This window comes from Triturus cristatus, chromosome 5_1 (genome assembly GCF_964204655.1).
Source record: "Triturus cristatus chromosome 5_1, aTriCri1.1, whole genome shotgun sequence".
Classification (NCBI taxonomy): Eukaryota; Metazoa; Chordata; class Amphibia; order Caudata; family Salamandridae; genus Triturus; species Triturus cristatus.
In genome coordinates this window covers 318,796,625-318,809,457 of record NC_140587.1, presented here as the reverse complement: position 1 = coordinate 318,809,457, position 12,833 = coordinate 318,796,625, and the positions used below count along the sequence as shown (strand labels likewise).

At 44.5% G+C, this 12,833-nt stretch overlaps 1 protein-coding gene across 7 annotated transcripts in view; it reads right to left on the bottom strand.

The window, feature by feature from the left end:
- Positions 1–12,833, bottom strand: part of ENPP2 (ectonucleotide pyrophosphatase/phosphodiesterase 2) — a 721,223-nt gene that overhangs the window by 107,574 nt on the left and 600,816 nt on the right. For all 7 annotated transcript variants that reach the window (XM_085605056.1, XM_085605055.1, XM_085605050.1 and 4 more), the window contains exons 18-19: positions 10,807–10,979; positions 10,120–10,168 (exon numbers count right to left, since the gene is read on the bottom strand). In XM_085605056.1, coding sequence (XP_085461182.1) covers positions 10,120–10,168; positions 10,807–10,979 — 222 coding nt within the window. The remainder of the gene's footprint in view (positions 1–10,119; positions 10,169–10,806; positions 10,980–12,833) is intronic.

Sequence of the window (12,833 nt, the reverse complement as noted above, 5' to 3'; positions counted from 1 at the left end):
TCAGGTAAAATGAAAGCGCACGTTTTGGGTCCAGACGTTGGAGCCTCTCTTCCTCTCTGGAAGGGTGCGGAGGCAGAAAGAAAGTGGGCAAGGTGATAGTTTGCCCGATGAGGAAGTGAGTAACAACCTTTGGCAAGAAGTAAGGACGAGTGCGGAGCACAACCTTCTCCGGATGAACAGACAGAAAAGGAGGTTTACAGGAAAGAGCCTGGAGCTCACCCACGCGCCTAGCGGAGATGATGGCAACCAGGAAAGCAGTCTTCAAAGTTAGTAAACGAAGAGGACAGTTGTGGAGCGCACATCAAATAAGTAAGAACCAAATTCAAGTGCCACTACGGCATCACAAACGGAATAGGAGGGAAAAGGTGAGTAATGCATTTCAGAAATCTACTTACAACAGGGGACTTGAAAAGAGAGGGCTGATCAGGAAGCCTGAGAAAGGACGAAATTGCAGAAAGATAGCCCTTAATAGTGCCCAGAGCAGAGCCCTGCCGGGCCAAAGAAAGAAGGAACAAAATGAATTCTGAAGAATGCCAGAATGATATCACAGACTTCAGGAGGCAAGTCAAATGGAATCAACTGTCGCCGCTCAATCTCCATGCATGGAGGTGGAGGCTGGACAAGTTCGGGTGGAAGACCATCCCCTGCTGCTGCAACAGAAGATCTTCCCGAAGAGGCAGTCGGATCTGAGATCCACGCTCATACGGAGTTGCTCGGGATACCAAACTCGTCGAGCCCAGTCCGAGGCCACAAGAATGACTTGGGCCCGGTCATGCCTGATCTTCTTCAGGACTCGGGGTAGAAGTGGTATAGGCATGAAGGCGTACAATAGACCGCAACTCCACTTGTGATGAAAAGCGTCGCCGAGCGAGTGCTGCCATGGAAATTCCAACACGCAGTACTGCTGACATTGCGCGTTCTCTTCAGTGGCGAATAGATCTAACCAAGGCTCTCCATACTGTTGAAAGAGACCTTGCGCCACCTCAGAGTGAAGATGCCATTTGTGATCCATTATGCACCTGCGGCCTAGTTCGTCTGCCCTGGCGTTTATAGAACCTGCCAAGTGTTGAACCACCAAGGAAATGCCTTGACGTTCCAGACATGTCCAGAGACGCAAAGCCTCCTGCCCGCCTTGCTTGTTGCAGTACCACATGGCGGTGGTGTTGTCTGAACACCTGCACTACTCTCCCCTTGACAGAGGGAAGGAATGCCTTCAGTGCAAGTAGGATCGCCCAGAGCTCCAGAAGGTTGATATGGAGCCAGGGCTCCGCCGGAGACCAGAGGCCTCTGATCTCCGCCTCTCCCATGTGGCTGCCCCATCCCAGGAGGGACGCATCCCTCACCACAGTGTGCTCCGGTTGGGGAAGGGAGAGTTATCTGCTGCTGACCCAATGCTGGTTTGTGAGCCACCACTGCAACTGTTGGGCAGTGCCCTCCGAGACCTGGATTTACTCTGACAGTTCCCCTTGATGCTGCGCCCACTGGAACTTCAGGTCCCACTGCAGAGTCCGCATATGCCATCTGGCATGATTGGTCAGCAGGATGCAGGAGGCCATGAGGCCCAGCAGCCTCAAGGTTATCCTGACCGAAACCCAGGGCAAGGCCCGAAAGATCGGAATCATAGCCCAAATGTCCTGGACTCGCTGTTCGAGAGGATAAACCCGAAACTGCGCTGTGTACAGAACCGCTCCGATAAACAGGAGCTTCTGAGAGGGAATCAGGTGTGACTTGGGCACGTTGATGGAGAACCCCAGCAAATGCAGGAGGTTGGCCGTAGTCTGGAGGTGGGAGACGACTGACTGGGGCGAGCCCGCATTAACAACCAGTCGTCAAGATAGGGGAAGACTGAAACCCCTGATCTGCGCAGAAGAGCTGTGACCACCGCCATCACTTTTGTGAACACCCGAGGGCCGCTGGTAAGGCCAAAAGGAAGCACGGTGAACTGAAAGTGCTCGTGGCCTACCGTGAACCGCAGGTAACGCCGGTGGGCCGGCAGGACAGGGATATGAAAATAAGCGTCCTACAAGTCCAGCGCTACCATTCAGTCTTGTGGGTCTAGGACAGACAAGACCTGAGCAAGTGTGAGCATCTTGAACTTCTCCTTCCGGAGGAAGCGATTGACATTCCGAAGGTCTAAGATGGGACGCAGGCCCTTGTCATTCTTTGGAACCAAGAAGTAGTGGGAGTAACAACCATGACCTACTTCTGGCACCGGAACGCGCTTGATGGCCCCCTTGGCCAAGAGGGCCGCAACTTCCTGCCTTTAGAAGTGCCAAGTGATCCCCCGACATGCGGTGGTACTGAGGTGGCATGGCTGGAGGTGTAGTCTCAAAGGGGAGGGAGTAGCCCCTTCGGATTATCTGTAAAACCTACCTGTCTGAAGTGATGGTGCGCCAGTGGGGGAGGTGATGGCGGATCCTGCCGCCCGTTGTTCTCATTTTTTTATTTTTCTCAGCCAGGCGTGACGACGTAGCGCCACTGTCGTGGAAATCGCTCTGCCCAGTGAGTCGGCGGTGTCAAGGCCACAATGAATCGTGAACTTGGCTGCATCTCTCCCTTCAGCAATAGCTTGGGAGAGCACCGTCCGGGCCTCCTCCGGACACTGAGGCAGCACCTGCACCACCATATCCCACACAGAGTGGGAATAACGGCCCAAGAGGCATGCTGTGTTCACAGACCGCAACCCTGACTGGCGAAGAGAAAATCTTCTTCCCAAACTGGTCCAGTTTCTTGGATTCCTTGTCCGGAGGAACGGAAGGGAATGCGCTAGGGGATGCAGAGGCTTGAACAACCAAGCTCTCAGGGGTAGGGTGTTGGGAGGGGAAAATGGGGTCGCCCGGGAGATGGCATCGGGCCACGATCCTATCCACAGTACCTGTGTTGGGCCTGGACCAGGTGCCCAAAAGAACGTCTGAAAGTGTGTCATTGAAGGGCAGCAGCGGCTCCGCAGAGGAAGCTGCCGGCCGAAGCACTTCTGTCAGGAGGTTAGGCCTGACAGCCACTGTAAGGAGCTCGAGGTGGAGAGCCTCAGCTGCCCTACGCAACACCACTGAATAAGTAGCACCCTCCTCCGTAGCCACAGTAGAAGGAGACAGTGCAGCAGGTTCTGGAGAAAAATCCAGTCAACCTGCGTCCTCCAAATCCTCTGCCCAGTCTGGGTCTAACTCGCATTGGGCTGCGAGAGGGTCTTCAGACCCCTACCAGTCCTCCCTGTCCTCCGTAACCTGCAGGGCAGGCGGAAAAGTTAGAAATTCCCCATCGGCGTCGATCGAAACTGGTCCGGCACGTCTCCATTTTGGGGTGGAAGCCGGGGACGGCATCGGCCAGGAGGTGGGCAGACGCCGGTGGCGGTGCCGTCAATGTTGGTGGAGGTCATAGGAGGTCTACCGATGTCTGTGATCTATGGGGGTCTCGTTGTGCCGAGGCCGGAGCCGTTGAGGACGTCTGGGCCAGAGCCGACGACAAAGAAGGGCGAGGACCCCCAGTCGAACCGGGGGGCCCGAAGGCGAGCCAAGGCTGACAGGAAGTCCTGCAGCTGGGCCGGAGTTGCAGACTGACCCGGGAAAGGCCGGTAGGCCGTAGGCAACTGTGCAGGCTCCGCCGGAGCTGCGGAGGTGGCATTACCCACACCCTCAGCCATGTCGCACGACAGGCTAGGGGAAGGTGAAGAGCGACTTTGCTTCTTCAACTTCTTGTGCTTCATCTTACCAGACCCCGAGTGCGAAGACTTCATCGAACGATGATGGCAGCTCCGCGTCCAGTCCCTCAACCTCTCATGGGACCGAGACCTTGAACGGCACGGAGCCGACTCCCGGGCCTCAAGCAAGTTAGGGACCGCTTCCGCAAAGTTTTCGGAGCCATGGCCCGTCATTCGAGGCACGACGTGGGGTCATGGTCACGCACCAGGCAGTAGAGACACTCGCAGTGAGGGTCCGTCACCGACATCATGCGGGTACAAACCTCGCAAGACTTGAAACCGGGCATCCCTATAACACCAGGAGTCAAAGACTCAAAAGAGACAGACACAAAAGACACAAAATCTCAGACAAAAATTGACTGGGGGTACTGCTCTCACCTGATCTGCGCTTGCTGGCGCGGAAAAAGAAAGAACTGAAATCAGCGCGCAAGGGTGGCGTCTAAGTAGCTGCCGCAACATCATCCCGGCAATCACGACGCCTACGACGGACGCAGAGCCGCAAGACGCCACCTTCTGATGTACAGGGGTACTGCTGATGAAAACTTTATGGATCCAGTCTGATGCCTTGAGGTAATTCTAAGGTAAGGAATCTATCACCAACGTGTCTCTTTCAGATGAGAAAAATGCAAGTAGTGGATGCAACTAGGCTGCACTGAATGAGTGAACTGTAGCAGAAGAGGTGTCAGAAAGAGCTGCAGAAAAGCTAATAAATTAACCAGACAGTGCATGAGTGAGGGACTGGGAAGGAATGACAGAAGTGTGTCCTGTAAATATGAAAGCTATTGATAGAGAGGATATGTTAAGGAAATAAACTCTTCATTTGCCTCCTCTGGAGAACCAAGTATCACTGTTGCCTATTGCTCCAACACAAATCGTAAGACATCAACACCCTCAATTTAAAAAACAAATACTAAGACATCCATTGCAAGTAGTGCTTCCTAACCATGAGAAAAACGAACAAGCAGTGGCAAAGCCAACTTCAGTCACCTTTTGGGTTTGCTAATGCAGACCTTTTGACTTTGCCAATGCATTTTGCCAAATTCTGTTCTACATCAAAGATAAGAAAATGCATGCTTACCCATGCTGAACAGAATGGCAAAAAAAAAAAATGAGTGCTTCCAGCTGCCCAGTTTGATTAGATATAGGTACACAAAGATCACCACAAATGTTCGCTCATATGGCATGACATAACCGCTATTTTGGAAATTAAAACAAATTACTAAAATGTGTTTTAAAGTGGTTTTGAAGAATGGAGAGGCCTGGTAGCAAATTACTGCTGCTGAGCTCAAAAACAAAATAAGAAAAAAGAAACTAATGGGGAGGCTTGAGGGAGCAGGGAAGAAGCAGGTGGGGAGAGAAAAAAACGCTTGAGCAGGGGCTAAAGAGTAACAGGAAAGGAGAGTGAAAGAAACAGAAGAGCTTGGGTGCCAGGATTAGGGGTTGAAACATCAAAAAAGCTAGACAAAGTTGTGAGGAAAGTAACAGACCAACTAGAGGTCATGGGACAAGCCACACAGAGAGCCTGGAGTGCAGGGATTTGAAGGGGAAAACAGAACATGAGGGAAAGAGCAATAAAACATATGCTCGCCCATGGATTGCTAAAATAAAAATAAAAAGTCGTTCCCTAAATGTGAACAGTGTAAGTATACAAGTCATGTATTCCAAGGATAGTGAAGAAGCTATGCTGCAGGGAAAGGATGTGCACAAGAAGAGGAAGGAAAGCTATTGAATAAGATATTTAATGGACGATTTTATGTATTTTATAAGGATTTGATTAGTGATAATTTTGTGTTTTGTACATGTTTGTGTCTTCTATGATTTATCTTTTTTAAATTCAAATAAAGACTATGATGATGCTATTGAATAAGAAGCACATGAGAATGACAAAGCCAACCTGTGGTACACAATGGTTGACCCAAACCCCACTCCAACTATAGCTATTGTGCACAATAAAAAACCAAAAAAACCATCTGTAGTCTAGATATAAAAAGTGATGGCTGGAATGCTTGGATTAATCAACTATCGCAAATATATTAGGGCCACATTTAAACTCTTTATTTTGCTCACTGTGCCACTACAGAGAGGGACCAACATAATACAATCTAGACTTTGACCTGCACCAATAGGACCGTTTAATCCCAAACTACCAGGATATATCCTTCAGAAAAGTAACAAACACATACCCTGACTGATTTATGTGCACACAATTGCTCACTTAAATTGAATTATCTCTCCATATTCTAAATGGCTTATTCTGCATGGCTTCTCTTTCCAATTAGTTTAAATTAAGGTAAATCACCCATATGCAGAAAGAAAACGCATTGGTTGACTGCACCAAATGTACAATTTATCACCAGAACAAATATACTACTATCAAAACTACTGGGGAAGATTACAACCCTGCAGGTCCAGAATTCTGGGTCTCTAAAAGGATCTTATCAGACCTGTGGGCTAATTTCTGACTCAGAGAAGAAATGCAGCATTAGTTGTCCTAGTTATAGACGACCAGGGAGACAGCCGGCACCCACATTTATTTTATCTTCTTGAGTATGATCGAGTAAGAACTGCAGTGTTTAAAGCTAGTGAGTAAAATGATTGCCTTCTTCCTGAGTAGAGGAACCAAAGCTTGCCTCGGAGACACATGCTCCCATCAAGCACCAATCAGTGGTAAAGATTAACAGAGATTGTGTTTTTAAGTGTTGTTTTTTAACGTATATATACAATCGCTACATCAACATTTAAAGGTCATGTAGCTTTGCTATCATAACTATGAGGGTGTCTCCCAAGTAGCATCTAAGGGAACAACTAAATGTGGCAGTTAGACTGCATATACTTCGACTGTACATAAAGATTTTTTCTATGCCAGTTCATCACAGTACTTTTGACCAACTGTTATTAGGCTGTATTAGACATGTATCAATATTGTTTCTATATCTATTGATGACATTACATGCCCCCATAATTTGTTTTTCACCTTTACATTTTCAACTCAGCCAGTTAAGTAATTTAGCTTCCTTTATGACGCTTTTTTAGCCGGAATATATCCCCTCCTTATTGCGTGTCAAGCCACGCTTTCATACAGAAGGCATTTTTGATGCTTCTGTTTTTGTTTCCGGGTTTTTAGAAAACAAGGGGACCCCAATATGTGAACCTGGGGTAGTAGAATATGTTTAAGGGGTGGTCTCAAAGGTACAAAGCGAAAAAGGTGACCCAGAGCGGGGCACTGTTTGAATTAAATTAATTTTCAGAACGAAAATGGTGACCCACCTGACACACCCTGTAAGTAATCTCACCACCTCTGTTGCACCACATTAATTGTGCCGTTTATATTAGGTTTTTAAGATTTTTCTCTCCGTATTTCATCAGATTGAACTACCATCAGTCTACCCGAGGGTATCTGTGGAATTAACAGATCCTTTTTTCGCCATTAAGTAAGTTACAATTCTCCACTATTGCTCACTAAGCGCCCCATTTACCTACGCAGTGCTCTAAATGTTAGTAGACTTCTGCGCACTTCCCGCGTAACTTGCAACACTTGTGTAGAGTTCTTTAGTCTCCACCACCCTGGCGCTTCATTCGCTTTCCTTAAACTCACTATCATTGACGCAATACACTTTCGGTATCTTGACTTAGTGCTCAAATGTAAAATTTGTAACCACCGATTTATCAATTAGAGAGCGATAGAACGCTTTCACTTGTTAATATAAATGGATGCATACTTTAAGGGTCATATTTTCATACCATTAAATGTGTTCCCAATTTCCCCTCCCACCCCCTCTCATTTTCAGCTAGCTCACCTATGTCCTGAAGATGAACCTCACTAATTGGGTTTGAAACGTCGTCGACCACTCTACAACATGAACTCCACTCACTGTGTATAAATTATTTGTGGAGTTCAACTATATTGTTGTCAATGCGATGTCTTTTTAAAACTCACTATCACTACTCACGTCATGCTTTATTTCACTTAATGTGTGAGCACCTGAATATTAGCACATTTGACAAATAAATGTCCGTCATTTTCTGACATACATGACCCTTTGCAAATCTTTTTCTGCTCCTGACTGAATTTAAATCTCATACATGTAATAAGTAGTGCCCCCTTCTGGGTCACCATTTTCGTTCTGAAAATTAATTTCATTCAAACAACAGTGCCCCGCACCGGGTCACCTTTTTCGCTTTGGACCTTTGAGGCCACCCCTGAACAATTGTTCTTTAAACATATTCTGTTTTTGTTTCCAACACAAATGGACAGGGATGATCCAGACAGCTGCTGCACACTCAACTGAACCTTCTTCCTTGTGCCTAAAGCTGTGATGCAGAAAGGACACAACACGGTCTCCCTACACAGTTGGGTAAGTAAATTAGGATCCTAATATTTACTAAAAGCTGGCTAAATCTGTTCATCGTCTAAATGAACTTATGCTTATTGATTAAGAGTGATAACTAATGCTCTTCCAGAAGACTAGGTACACATATTTGGCTGCCCAGTCACACCATTATAGGCAATCTTCTTCCAATTATCACACATGGGTGTCCACCAATTTATTATCACCATGCTGATTAATGTAAACTTATTTTGCAGTTCAAGATCTATGCCATTTTCCTTGTCCTGTGGGTGTCCTTGTCAAATACCAGTAAAATAGGTTACTATTGGGTATCAATTAGCAACTCTCCACATGAATGTCTTGGAACTTTTTTCTTTCTAATTATTTGCAAGTTTCCCAATTCCCTGCCCTAATGAGACCTTAATATACTTTTGTTATTTTGCAGATGACATTTCAGCTGCTATAATCAGACTTGGTCTTTGAGGCTCATTTGTTTTTCACTTGCTGTAAAGTGCTGCATTTGATGTAATACAGCTTTACTGTTTAGAATACAGTTGTTTTTTTTATTACATCTATACACAGGTTTAGCAATATCCACAGCTTCTGTTTTTTGGTATGATCACTAGGGACACTGAACACCCTTTTCTTGTGCATTTATTTGATTTTAGGATCATTCACACGAATGATTATCTGCAACTAAATTATGGTTTGCATACACAGTGGCTAGGCCAATGAATGCTTGGGTTAAATATAAGAGTAAGTGTTCTTAGTAATCTAACTGCAGCAGATCTTTGAATCCTCATCACTGGAGGAGAACTTGGTGAACTATTGTTCTACATTAGAGCATCACAAAAGGGCACTGGCCTTTTATCAATGTACAATAGTGTCTCAATGCTGGGGCTTGGTAAGCTACCATCAATTTTGGACAATGGTCTAGAATCATCTAGATGTACTGTTTATTGTCACCATTTGTGATTAGGGCACTTTTACCTAACATTTCTAGAGCTGAAGAATTAACAGAAGGAACAAATAAAAAAGTCAACACCGGGACACCCGCTGGCTGTTGCTTAGACTTAGGGGTTATATTAACATAAGTGCGTCAAATATCCAACCTCTATTTTTGCGTGTCACCATTCCACCTGCAAAACATCTCGACCTCTATCGCTGACCTCAAGAACTGTTCTACTCTTAATTTACAAGATCTAGACTTGGTGGTATGATTACAAATCTCACTCATCAAAAATACTTATAAAACAAAAAGGTCTTATAATTTTGGCAGCCAAAAAGTCTCAGCTTGAAAAACGTGTAACCGGGTAAGGGTTGACTTTGGTGGTTGAACTTCATTTACATATTGTGGATAAATCAGGTAAACTTTCATGCAGCCACCATCAAAATACTAACATTGCACCTTGCTATCCATACCTGCATTTACTTTTGGGAGGTAAATATACATGATAAACATATGTGTTCTGTTGTTGTTTTCTCTTGACATCCACCAAATTGACACCTTTTCTATATGTTACACACACACAAGCAGGTATTGACCACTATACTGCCGTCCTGTTGCTATGTATAGTTTTTCTTGTTGAAAAGCTCTCACTGCTCATTAAAAATAATAATTCGCTTTGAGACTCTGAAAGGCACAGTTAATAGAGACCCTCCACACAAAATGTACAACATTTTAAACAAGATAAATCCCTCTTTACTTGTCTTTAACGCCCTTTCTTGTGCTCTATTTCTGAACAGTACCCAAGGGTCATTTTGGAGCCATTCTGTCACTTTGTAGCTAGGTTAGCACATTGTAATCAGATATGTTCGGGTCTTACGAATTATTAGGTCATCTATATGGACAATACTGCTCAAGAAAAATAGGAAAAATGTCTGGTACTAAGGCACTATTTTACATATTTGTGGTTATCTCTTTGCAGAGCCAAAATACCTACAATATGGTTTGACACCTTAGGGAACGAAACATGAGCTATTTTCATATTTTATTCACCTGAACCAAAACATGAACTTTGCATTTCACAACAGTCAAGTTGATTTTACATGGCTATACATGTGTGGAAAACATTACGAGGATAGTTTTCTTACCTTCTGTTCCTTTCAGGGACAGACGCTTATTGAGTTCCTCCGCTTTATTCTTTGCAAAAACAAAAAAATAAGAAAGTTAATAGCCTAGTAAATTGCATGAATTGATCACAGGTACTCTTACTTTTTGTACTGGTCCTAGAATTCTGTTGTGAACTGAAAGCGAAAGTCATTGTCTACATTGGGATGAAGCAAACATGAGCGACTTGTCAATTTCTCCTAGTTGCCAACTCTAATCTTGTTCAAAATGCTCTGAACGATAGATTGTATATACAGTAATGGCACACTGCATTACATCAACATGAAAAGGACAGCAGACTGGCTAGGTTTGTGGAAGCTGTGGCACAGATGGTTAGCACAGAGTTTAGGGTAGGTCAGTTATGCAATTGTGCACCACACAGCACAAAGTCTCGCAATTTAATCCCGGACTCTGCATTACTCTTGTTGAAGCTAGGGTTTTAAAGACCTGTATTTAATTTGAAGATTTAGAAAAGGACAAAATAGACCTCACACACAAGTGGAATAATTTATAATTGAGAGACAATTGTACTCTTGCTTTTAGTGGCAAAAAGACATTTCCCTATAAAAATGGAGCAGTGGTGTCAATTTGTAAAAAGACAGTGATTTCACAAAAAATATCTCCAACCAACAACAGTTTACGTAAACCAATCTTCATTATTATGGCTCTACCTTGTCGTCACACGAGCACCCCAGCTCTTCGTTTAGTGTTGGAGTAGCCAGTACAGTAGCAAGGGGCCTGGACACCTCCTCTGGCATTGTCGGCTTATGTGCAGCGACCCTCAGCAGGTGATTTAAGCTCCCATGGGTTCCATTGTTCGGAGCTGGCTTTAACCCGAGAACATCTGACAATAAAGAGAAAAGGCAACAGCTCTGTGATGGTTTAATTGAACAACCTAATCTTTGAAGGTGACAGCAAGTGGTCGAATGCAAATGCAATTTCACTTAAGCCCAGCTCATAATCAGCGAAAAATGTCAAAGAAATCAACTGGGGGGGGGGTAACAGCAAATATGTCAGTTTTTCCTAATCTCGCCCCCTAGGACTTTAGAGTGTTGGTTTTAAGTTGGAGGTGAGCAGACAAGGACGTGATGCAGCTGAAGGTACTGTTAATTTTGCATCGGTGATTGCCCTACAGTTCTGGAAAACACATTTAATTTATTTTAATGTGATTTAATTAATACATCCGAAAGACTTGCAGTATCGCTTAGTGCAAAACCATCAGAAAGGGAATGATTTCAATTTAGCTTGCGGCTGAGAAGATGCATCATCCCAAAGCCCCCAATCAAATGCCAACACAGTTTTTTAATCATTCACTCCTCTCAGTTGGCCCTCTTGTGAGTAGAAATTGTAGGCAAAGACTGGCACATTCTCTTCCCCCACAGCAAAAGCTGGGTTACCAGATAAAATGGCTCCCTGGCCATGAAGCTTGCAGCTTTATAAGAGGCGAACCCGGCATCTGGGTTGCCTCAGTGTGCTCTCTGTGGATCCTGCTGTGCCAAAGAAGAGTTCTATAGATGGGCCTCATGGGGAATGAGCATTGTAACATGGCACCATCATGGAGTAGCAACCTTCCCATGCTATCATGGAAGAGCTAGGTGTGACCAGAGCACTGGAAGGTGAATGCACTCCGAAGGAGACCAATTTGCCAGATATGACCAGAGATATGATGCAGTTACAGGGATGAGAGGCAGGCCATGCTGCTTCCCATATGAAATAGCCCAGGTTTGAGGAAACTCTCAGTAGCAGGAAAGGAATCTTGTCCACAATTTAGCATTACTACATACCTGTTATGAGAAGTCGAGTCATATAATTCATAATTTCTATTAATTGATCAATAATGTACCTGTCACTTATGCACCCTGGTGGAAGCCAGAGGGAGGATATCATCGACATGCCTATTTATTAGTGGCAGTTCAGTCAAATCAATTGCATGTTACCTAGCCAGGACGATAGCTCAAAGACCGTTCGCTCACCACTTAGGTATATGGCAGTCGGCAGGTCAAGAGTTGCAATCGGACCAAGGCCAATTCTGCCTTATCCCTTTCTGAGGATGGTAGCTTGAGTACTATTATACTGGATGCTAGAAACACCTATTCTTTACACTGCTTATAAACAACAGAAATGCATTAAAAAATGCTCTCTAAAATTAAGTTATTATTCATTCTTGGTTGAAACTTCTTACGTTTGAGTCTCTAAATATTAATGGCTTTAAAAATATTTGCTACTGCTATAGGTTCATGGATCATTTAGAGCAGCAGAAAGTTGAAGTGTATTCAAGACAAGAAACCCGCTTTTACAATAAACAGATATCAGACATAGAAGCAGCCAGGAAGAATGCATGTGAAACTCATTGTGTGGATCGCACATAGAGGTATACTTTTTCATAACAGGGTAGGAGTAAAGTAGGCAAAATAAGAAACTTGCTGGAAAAGATTTGACTACTGCTCTGTTGTCAATTAATGGTGACATTCCTGTCCAAGTGCCTAATTACCATGGCCCTATTGAGTTCCAGCTTTCCTTACAAATTGCCAACATCTTTATCTTCCTTACCCGATTCCTATACTCTGATATAGGAGGAGATTTGAATTATATTTTATAACCACTACTAGACACAGAAGAGAGTTCCCTTCTTGGAGGTATAACAGAAGGCTCTGTGCCTTGATGTATTCCTAAAATGTGGTCAACGATGACAGGTACA